The following is an 11247-nucleotide window of genomic DNA, read 5'->3' on the forward strand; positions in this document are numbered from 1 at the left end:
GCAAAGGAGGGATTCAGACAAATGATTCTTTGAGCAAATCGTTTAGTCGCTGGACAAAAAAGGTAAAAATAAATGCATATTATAAGACAATTAAAGTGTTTTTTGACCTTGCATGCATGTCGACCTGTTGTTGGGGACTCCCAAAATCAAAATATGAACATTCAATAATCCATAATAGGGGCACTTTAACAAAAGCATGTTGTAGACATTTCATGAAGACGCACATTTCATGTGGAAAATGGGCATCCGATGTCCCCTTTAAATAACAAATACTCTGAAGCCATAGAGAGTTTGGGAATATCATGTCACAAATGGTACTACTAGGTGACACAAAAATGCAATCAACTTTATGTATGTAAAGGCTGAACCAGGTCACAACTCCATAAATACTCCATAAAATAACTTCCAGGAAAACACTTCAGAACAGGGCATTTCACTGGCTCATATTTCTAAATAAGACCTGGCAGGTGAAAATGTTGTTGCTCTAGCATGTTTGAATCACAAACACTGCATTTAGAGAGCAATAATTTGTCCAATTACATCAAAATACATGACTTATAATTCAACTCATTTTGACGAATGCAGTCTGTACTCATCAAAGGCTCTCAAGATTTTTATTTAATATACTTTTATCCACATACCTACGCTGGAGGCGTGTGTACCTCCAGCGCTCGGGGACCAATGCTCAGCACTGATTTTATGCCAGGGTGCAATGTTCAGTTTACGAGACTGTCAGCGGCTGAAATGCCATTGCTTCTGGCAACAGTTGGCTGCCACTTTGGATCATATCGGCAGCGCTGACATGCTCCGAGCAGAGAGAGGGTAAAGGAGGAGAAGAGGGGAAGAAAGCTGCCGGTTAGATAAGAGCAGGACTGTACTTACGCTTTCACGTTATCTGGCATGAAACACCGATTCCTAAGAAGTCCAGCCCACAGCTGCACCCCGACAATGCCGAATATAAAGAAGACAAAAAAGCACAGCAGGAGGACGTTGCCTAACATAGGCAGAGTATCAAGAAGCAGAGTCACCAGTATCCTCATACCTGAAATACAGAGACACAAGAGAAACAGAGGCAAACACTGTTTTAGTTGTGTGCTTTCTCCATGCTGCATATTGGTTTGCATAACATGCTTAATTTTTGAAAATACCGGTATAAATAGCTGACAAACCAGTACATGGATTAATGAGCCAATATTATGTGCTTATCAACCTCGACTGATAACTGTTCAGCAATAACAGCATTGTATTTGTTTAAAAATCCACCAATTGCCTTGACATAGACATTTTTCATAATATTTTTGAAGGAATTTTCAGTAAATGTTTTGAAAAATAAATGCACATTTGATATTAGCCATTTTGCTATTAAATTATATCTTATTACCAAATGGATACATTTATGTTTTTATAAATTATTTTAACTAGAGGTGCGCGACTGTTTTCCAGTTTATGGAGTTTACATCTTGCAATTCTGACTTTTTCCTCAAAATTGTGTAATATGAACTCGCAATTCTGACTTTTTTTCAGAATTGCGTGATATAAACTCACAATTAGGAGTTCTAAAGTCGGGATAGGATAAAAGGATAAAAACTTGCTTTTCTGACATTTTTTCTCGCAATTCTGACTTTATATTTTGTCATAAAACTCACCAAAGTTAGAACATCCTATTTTGAAGGAAAAAAGATATGTTTTCAGAATTGCAAGTTTATCTCACAATTCTGAGAAAAAAAGTCAGAATGAGTTTCTCTCATGAGTTCTCACAATTGTCACTTAATTTCTCAGACTTAATTTCTTTGTTTATATATCTCACAATTCTGACTTTATAACTCGCAATTGCAAGTTTATATCTCACAATTTTGAGAAAAAAAAAAAACTGAATTGCACCTTTAACCTAAATTGGTCCTGCAATAATGCTTGACAGAGCACAGAAATTGCATATTTTTAATGGACTGCTGAGGGACCGAAGGGACTGTGTCAGACTTTAATGGAAAATTAAGACTTAAACCACTGAACAAATACCCATTCCCATTATCCCTCACTGCAGGTTTCCACTACCACTGATAAAAGCTAACTACCACTCAGAACACTGTAGCAACCATACAGCAAGACCCTAGCAATTACATAGCAATGTGCTAACAATCACTCAGATCACTTTATCAACCACAAAACAAGTCCCTAGTACCCAACACCTAAAGTGGCATTGTGGAAATGAGGTTTGCACTGGCAAGTAACACTTGCATTTTGTGCAGATGCAGAATTCTAGTGTAGAACAAAGAACTACCATATTAAGAAAAGCTTAAAGAATGTATCTCACATACTGATATAAACTCACATCAAAACGTTCAGGCAGTTGAAAACTGTACAAATCATGGCAGTTCAGAAATGAAACGTCTGGTGAGTGGCGCTAAAAGGTTAATGCTTTATCACACAATAATGCTTTATTGAGCTATTTTATTAACTTGTGTTTCACAGGACTTCTACCTGAATTCACCCATTGTAATGCGTTACCAGGTGGGCTACCAAGCAAGTTTACTACATTGGAAATGCCAAACATATAAAGCTGGCTATGTGATGCAAATATCAAAATGTATTAATTTACAAATCATGCACTATAGATAAATTGGTCTGAGGTCACAACAGAGCATCGTGCAAAGAATATGTCTTTATTAATTGATAATATGCCCCTGTAATCATAATTTGTATAAAAAGGAACACAAGTTGTTAGTGTTTTATTGCCACTAGTGTTTTAGCTGGAAACTTAGCCAAAACTTAGGTAGAAACATGTTTTCCAGTGAGCCTATGTTAGTAGAAGACAGAGGCAAAATTTATTTTTCTATTAAAAAATTCTATAAAGCTTGTGACGAGAGAATCCATTATTATGATTTTCTTATTTAAAGATATGCAGACTTTGATTGAATTCAGCATTTGCGTTTCCAGTTTGTTTTGAATACAACTAAGGAAAATGGAATCTGTTATAGAATCACTATGCATTTTTGTGAGATTATGTGCAATGAATCAAAAAATATTTGAATCAATAAACAGTCCTAAAAAACAAACCAAAGAACAAAAGAACAGCCATGGATGCTTATGTAAATCAGCCGTGTCACTGTCACATGGCCCAATGATCAAGCCTGACCGGTGTGAACTGTGTTCAGTAACACACTAAAACTGTCAGAACGGATAAGCCCCAGAGCATCAGCGTTCAGGATATCTCAAGCAGAATGAATGCCCTGTTACCTACAGATACTTATACTTATTTCAGATGAATCAGTCTATCACTTTCTTGAGACGATAAAACAACAATGGTGGAAAGCAGCAAAAAGACACTCACTGCAAGTGCAGAAAAACATCAGCAACATCACTGTGAAAAGTGCCCCAGGAGAGGAGTGATGCATCCGGTGGATCCGGGTGACTAATGTGTTTGAGGTGGGTGTGTGTGGCTGATGTAATTTAAGTGTATGATATGGGGAGGAGAGGGCCTTAAATGGGCCTGTCTGAGTGTGGATATCCCCTCGATGGCCTGCATCCCTCCCACCAAAGACAGCGTGGAGCCAGACCGTCGCTCGGACACTTTAATGAGCCCCCTAGAGATACGTGTGGTCACATAGTGGAAGAGGATGAACATGCAAACTCACTCTTGTGTAAACAGATAGATTAAAGATAGAAAATCGCTCTGCCAAACATTTCTAGCTTGGTATTTGAATTACAGCATCAGGTGTGAAATGGCATGTCGGCAATAACAAAATAACAGACGCACACATACACTCCAACTAACATCCACAGTTCACTCCAGAGAAACGTAATATCATTCCACACTAAAAGCACTTCTGCTGGCGGCAACACTCCACCGAGACAAATAAATCATGGTATCTCGTCCTCCATCTAAGCAACAGCAGAGTCATTAAAGCTGATGTGGTGGAGCAGACTTACTCATACTTTAAATCCACAACTCACTCCAGGGGTGCGTCTCAATCCAACTACTAGTTTAGTAGTAAGTGCACTGCCCAAGAAACCTGCCATTTCTACAGCTGTCAAAATTCAATGTTTGCTCTCCAAAAATGCTACAAAAACCAATTCAGAGAATTTGTTCTTAACACATTATAAATGTTGAAAATGTATTGCTGAAAACATGTTACAAAGACTGTGAACTACGTAGTACTGAATTGTGGAGTTAGACCGCTAAATAGTTTTTCATAATTTTTTGTTCAGGATTTTTTGGGGTGGCATGAAATCATGTCTCGAGCTACTGAGCTTGGGCCTTCCCCTAACACTATGGCCACGTACACACTGCACCTTTTACTCCTTAATCATGTTCTGTACACATAATTCACTAAAATACAGGAGTGACAACCGAATTCGACAACCGCGTTAACTCCCGAAAAATACAGGTAGTGACAACCGCATTTACAGAAATTCTACGCAGTGTATACGGAACTGAACCGAACAACTAGTTGTTAATGAAGCATTTAAACGCACATCAGAAATGTGTCTCCGTCTGTATGTGAGATGCGTGAAAATAAAAGTGAAATAAGTCTTAACTCTAGCACATTTTGACACGGGGCTAGTTGCGCTCCCGAGCCCTGCGGTAAAGTGTCAGTGTTGCCAGATCTTCAGAAAAACAACAACAAACAAGGACAAGCACATAAAACACTAAAACACCCAAATGCTTTATGTTTACAACACCAAAAAAAAAAATCATATCGAATATGAGCTAAGACCAAACAACATGCCTAAAAGCGATTGTAAATACCGCAAGACAGCAAGACAGCGCTCTCTTAAAGCAGCCTCCTGAGCATAAACAAAACACAACAGGTCTATCAGCGGTAGTTTGTTTAAAATCGATGGACAAAAAGAGTCTTTACCCAAAAAAAATGGCGGATACCAAACGACTAAATTCTTATTCACTCCTGCAAGATGCCAAAATGTTGCTGTGGTTACAAAAGTGGCTGCTGTTCTGATCACACATGGAATGATAACTTACCGGACTCACTCCCTCATTTAAATGTGGTTGTCACTCCTGAAACTTGCAGTGTGTACGTGGCCAATAATAACTAGAGCGCATTAGCATCAGTGGTTCGCCCACTCAATTGCGAGTTACAGTCCTAGTAACTACAGCCAATAGTATGGTAGCTAGCTATGCCTCCTTCACATAAATGCAAGTATGGCTGTATAAATGCAATGAAGATGCTAGAGGCAGCATCCATTCAGGTTGTAGCGGTATTTGACAGTTGAGAGGGGTGGGAGCTTTTCTGCGAGTGGGCGTGGTTTCAGCGCTGACAGTGGACTCGCCCACAGCATTTGAGAGCAGAGAATATTGCTTTTTTTTTTTTTTTTTTAGATTTTGACACCTTATTGTATTCACTGGGCTTTTTTCTTTCAAATTTGGCTGGGTGGATAGTAACATTTTTCTGTGGTGTAACAAACTCAGAACACACCTTTAATATTGCTTTACACAGACTTTAACAGTAATGAGAGGGGACCTCATGGTAACTTTATACGGCCTTTGACTTATGACACGTTAACTCATTGTTTTTCTTATAAACAAGTATCTAGAGATCAAATATAACTGTCAGTCCACCACACAGAGACTCATTACTGGAAGTATGTCTCTCTCAGTTTGTGGGACATGTTCTGTTGGCTAATATATGGACTAGTGTGTTCTGTAAGTTGTCTTTTCTGCACACAGGCTCATCATGTGATCGGCTGAGATGATCTCTGCTTCACAAGTCATTGATCAGGCAGCTGTTTTCTGCTTTCATCACAGATGAAAGAACACATAACAATGCCTTTGAGTGGCAGGCAGCATCCACAGCCAAAGATCACCCTGCTGGAAAAACCAGGTCATAGCAGCCTTTAGGTTGTTAAAGCTGGTTTTGGGAATATAGAAGCTTGCGTTGTTGCTGCCTTGGAAGATTATAGTGGAAACAAATGTGACCCTGAACCACAAAACCAGTCATAAGTAGCATGGGTATATTTGTAGCAATAGCCAACAATACATTGTATAGGTCAAAATTATCCATTTTTCTTTTATGCCATCATTAGGATATTAAGTAAAGATCATGTTCCATGAAGATATTTTGTACATTTCCTAATGTAAATATATCAAAACTTATTTTTTTGATTAGTAGTATGCATTACTAAGAATTTAATTGGACAACTTTAAAGGTGATTTTCTCAATATTTAGATTTTTCTGCATCCTCAGATTACAGATTTTCAAATAGTTGTATCTTGGCCAAATACTGTCTTATCCTAACAAACCATACATCAATGGAAAGCTTATTTATTCAGCAAAACCCCTTGTGACTGGTTTTGTGGTCCAGGGTCACAAATATTTTCCTGGAAATACATATATATGAAATGCACCATGTTTTAAGCTAAATGACTGAACGTAAATGCCACGTGACTAATCATGTGACAATTCAGCGGATATTTATTAGCCTAGTTAAAAAATATGATTAACCCTTGTATTGTGTTGAAAACCCCTATATAGCACTTTTGTTTTTCCTGGTCAGAAAAGACCAGCCTTTTAAAAAAAGCTATTTTTGTAGGCCAGACATTTTGTAGGCCAATGTGACTCTGTTCCATTTTGCACAAAATAAAAGTATTTTTTTGGATACTGACAAAATTATACATAAACAATGCTTTTTTTCACTCAAAAACTGAGGTGCATATAAACACAGATCAATGAAGCCTACGATCAGGCATTTCAAAAAAGAAATACAAAACCTGTCCTGTAACAAGCTGACAGATTGAATCCAATATTTGAAGATAATTTAAGAATTTAATATTTCTTTTTTTTTGTAGGCCAGTCATTTTTGACGGGAAAAAACCACAAGTGTAACAAGGTGGAAAAAATCCCCAAAAAGTACAAAAATGATCCAAAACATTTTGGGAAGTTCCTGTGTGAACAAAGTCATAAGTTTTAGCCCAGCGCAACTACATTAAATCCTCTCCGGGTCAAAATGACCTGAACACCACCAGAGGCTTAAAGCACATAAACCATCTAAAACCAATGAATCACCATAAATACCCCATTTCTTCTGGATTTTCCAGCATGACAGACTTACTCGGCACTCTGTTGATGGCTCGCAGGGGCCTGAGCACTCGCACAGTCCGGATGGCTGACAGGCTGGCGTTATGACCGTCCAGTGAATACTCCATCATCCTGAAGAAAGCAGAGTGGAGGAAACATACTGCAAGCGTCAGACACTAAAGGTCAATCTCTATAACCTTTCTTTCTGTCGATCTTACATGAAGATAATGAAAGAAAAGAGGTTTTAAAAGAGAAGTCTTGATGCGTTCATCACTCTTGTCAATTTAAAGGTCATTTTAAACAACAAGGGGAATGTTTTTTTAAATGGTAAATGAATCAGAGCGCTGGGAAATCTCACAGTAATTCTAGTTCCCGACGGCCTGTAAATCGAGCGGCGGGTCCCTCTTGACCAGCCTTCCCGTGGTGATAATGGTTGAATGCATGAGTGACAAGTGAGAAAAAAGGCGGGATTTCTTACCCTGCCATGACAATGAAGAAGTCCAGGCGGTTCCATGTGTCGCCAAGGTAACACTTTGATCCAAAAATCCCCAGGGCTATCATTTTGATGACCATTTCCACAGCAAAGAAGGCGAAGATGCAGTCATCAAATGCCTGTGAACACAGATCACATTAATTTCTATTATATAGTAGGACAGACATTTTTCAAACTATAAGACGAAAAATATGAGATTTATCAATAGAAAAAATTTATCAATGCTTTTGCATTTGCTTCCCTCAAGAAACTTTGCATTTAATCACAAATCTTTCGCTCTTTCTTACAAAAGTACTGATTTTGCTTGCAAACTATTTGCAAAAAGTATTGCTTTTCTCAATAAAATGTTTTATTTCCTCAGAAAACATTGCATTTTTTCACAGAAGAATTGCATTCCCCTTTAAAGTTTTAAGTTTACTCTTAAAATTATTGTATGCCACTCAAGAAACCTTGCATTTGCTTAAAAAAAAAACACTTTTATGGACCAATTCACACTATTAACTAGTTGCTTATTAGCATGTGAAATAAGTACTTTGCATAAGTATTCACACCCTTAACGTACTACTTAGGTTTTTTTTTTTATTATTATTTCTGATAGATTTCCATAAATTTGCAAAGTTACAAAAAAGTTTTTTACTTTGTCATTATGGTGTATGGAGTGTATATTGATGTGGGAAAAAAGTTATTTTAAACAGTTTAACATAATGAAGGCAAATAACATAAAATGAAGGGGTTTGAATACTTTTGAAAGGCAATGTACATATTAAAAGTCATAGTTAATAGTTGGTTCATAGTAAGAATTGGTCCCCAAATTAAAACGTGAACAACTGCATGCACCCCGAGAAACCTTGAGATCAGTCACAAAAGCACTGAAATATAGATTTTCCTCCCACCTCATATTATTTCCATCACAGAAGTGTTCTGAGTTTTTTTTGGAAATGCAAAATATTGAGTATTGAAGTATAATTTCCCTCCCATATAATTTTTTTCCCATCACTATGTCCTTTTATGGGCTCTGTACAGATTCCTGTTCCTGTTGCTGGAAAAATGAAAAACAGGCAGAGAACTTTAAATGTGCGTATATAAATTTGGGCACCATTTGAACAGTCGACAGGAAGAGAGTGAGAAGATCAGCTATGATTCATTTTGTGTAGTATTTTCAGCTCTGGCCTCAGCTGACCCGATCTCCTAAATCCTGCTGATGCTGATGTCAGGCTCTTCTGGACATAAAAATTTCCCACAGTACCATATATAAAACCCAGTTCGCTTTGGTGGGAGCGTGGGCAGGATTACAGAGATTTACAAAACTACTGAAAAAAACGCCTCAGTCTCTGATATCTGGCAAAGGTTCCAGTGACCCCTAAACCTGTGCATGCCACGAAACATGGGCCAAATGCCAACTCTGTGCTGAGACAGTCCTAAAACAGACATTGGACACAAAAATAACAAAATAAACAAATAAAATAAAGGGTAAGGAATCATTTTAAGACCAATGGAGATCATGTGAATTCTGATGTACAGTGGCCCCAAAAAGTTCTTGGAGGTTTAATCCACACCATTATTTATTTAAAAAAATTTTATTAATTACTTTTATATTACCCATTTTCATCTTAATTTAACTGTGTTTTTTTATTCTTTTACTTAACTAAAACAACCTTGACCCACTCTTAAAATGCATAATTGCTGTGCAAACAAGCTAAATATTTCACAAAAAGATATTTTTTAGGTTTCAAATGATAAAAAAAAGAAACATGGAACATTATTCTGCTAGTCCACCTGCTTGAACTTAATAAATTTACTAAAAATCACCTTAAAGCTAGTTTTGAAGCAATGGTTTCGAGAAGTGAAGTTAGTACTGAGAAAAGCTCTACCAATGGTTTGATGTTATTTAATGCAATGAAATACCTACAGTTTTAAGTGTCCAAATACTTTTATGGAACACTAAATCTTGGAATGATGTTTGAAGGAACATTATCATATTACAAGCTTTCTCTCATTGCGTAATGGAGCGAGACTTACCTGTAGGACGACGCACCACTCAGACTGGCACTTGAGGTCCTCACATGGCTGGAACATGCCCAGAGTCACACAGTTCAGCAGAATCACCAGCATGCTCACATGCTCAAACCATGTGCACAAGAGTCAAGGGAATATATCACAGAGATCAGAAAAGTCATGGTTTTTGCATTGTGTTCTGTCAATTGCAAAGCACCGTTTCTTTATAAAACATAAAGATACATAGATAATAAACACAAAGATTGATTTTGTTGCTTAGCTTACTTAGAGCAAATATGTTTAACAATCCAGAGTGGTATGGATTTCCAAAAAAATAATAAATAAATAAAAACAAAATCAAGGACATTATTTGTAAAACGTTCCTTCCTTCTGACTGAATTTAATTACATTTCTGAAGCATGATTAAGAAGTGCAAAGCATATTATTCACAGATTAAACAAATTAAGTTTTCTTTTTAATTTTTTAGTTGTTTGGTTTCCTCAAGGCCAAAACACAAACACAGAGGCAAAATTAAATGAAAATAAGGTTAAAATTATTAGTAAAAATTGTTGAAGGTCTGGAGGTGTCTTAAAAGTTTAACAAACAACAGGCACTAATGAAAGGGTAAAAGCTAAGACATGTTTTAAAAAACATGTTTTTTGAAAGAAGCATTGCATGCTCACCAAGGCTGCATTTATTTGATCGAAAATTCATTAAAAACATTAATATTATGAAATATTATTACAACATTATTAATATTCATATTTACTTATTTTAAAATAAGTCATGTATAAAATAAGTAATTTATTAATTAATTTATTCCTGTGATTGCGAAGCTGATTTTTTAGCATCCATTCAGTGTCACATGATCCTTCAGAAATCCTTCTAATATGCTGATTTTCCGCTCAGGAAATATTTATTATTGTCAATGTTGAAAACAGTTATGCTAAATATTTGTATAAAGACTGTGATGCATTATTTCAAGATTCTTCAACAAATAAAAAAGTTCAAAATATGTTTATAAAATTATAAATTTGACCCTGGACCACAAAACCAGTCATAAGGGTAAATTTTTTGAAAACTGAGACTTATACATCACCTGAAAGCTGAATAAATAAGCTTTCCATTGATGTATGGTTTGTTATGGAACAATATTTGTCCGAGATACAACTACTTGAAAATCTGAAATCTGAGGGTGCAAAAAAACCCCTAAATATTGAGAAAATCGCCTTTAAAATTGTCCGAATGAAGTTCTTAGCAATGCATATTACTAATCAAAAAGTAAGTTTTGATATATTTATGGTAGGAAATGTACAAAATATCTTTATGGAACATGATCTTTACTTAATATCCTAATGATTTTTGGCATAAAAGAAAAATCATACAATGTATTGTTGGTTATTGCTACAAATATACCCATGCTACTTAAGACTGTTTTTGTGGTCCGGGGTCACAAATATCAATTAAATGCATCCTTACTAAATTAAGTCATTATTTTATTTAAAAAAAAAAAAATACTGATCTCATTCAGTAGTGTATAAAAGGCTCATTCTCAAATAAGCAACAGTAAAACTTTTCCATCATTTTATCACCATTGGACGACTAATGCTTAAGACATCAATAAACTATATAACCATAGCAGCCAAGCAGGCATAAAATGTTCTTCTCACTGCTGATCTGCTGAAATATTTAGTGAGTACAACAGGAACAGGGTTATGTCTGTTTCAG

The 11247-nt window shown here is 36.2% G+C and overlaps 1 protein-coding gene across 3 annotated transcripts in view; it reads right to left on the bottom strand.

The window, feature by feature from the left end:
• Nucleotides 1–9651, bottom strand: part of cacna1ha (calcium channel, voltage-dependent, T type, alpha 1H subunit a) — a 67129-nt gene extending 57478 nt beyond the window's left edge. For 2 of the 3 annotated variants that reach the window (XM_051103404.1, XM_051103411.1), the window contains exons 1-4: nt 9544–9650; nt 7510–7643; nt 7066–7163; nt 883–1042 (exon numbers count right to left, since the gene is read on the bottom strand). In XM_051103404.1, coding sequence (XP_050959361.1) covers nt 883–1042; nt 7066–7163; nt 7510–7643; nt 9544–9636 — 485 coding nt within the window. In that variant the 5' untranslated portion in view covers nt 9637–9650. Of the gene's footprint in view, nt 1–882; nt 1043–7065; nt 7164–7509; nt 7644–9543 lie in introns of all 3 variants that reach the window. The other variant, XM_051103418.1, reaches the window with a different exon arrangement.
• Between the last annotated feature and the right edge of the window lie 1596 nt (nt 9652–11247).

Source organism: Labeo rohita, chromosome 3 (assembly GCF_022985175.1).
Source record: "Labeo rohita strain BAU-BD-2019 chromosome 3, IGBB_LRoh.1.0, whole genome shotgun sequence".
Classification (NCBI taxonomy): Eukaryota; Metazoa; Chordata; class Actinopteri; order Cypriniformes; family Cyprinidae; genus Labeo; species Labeo rohita.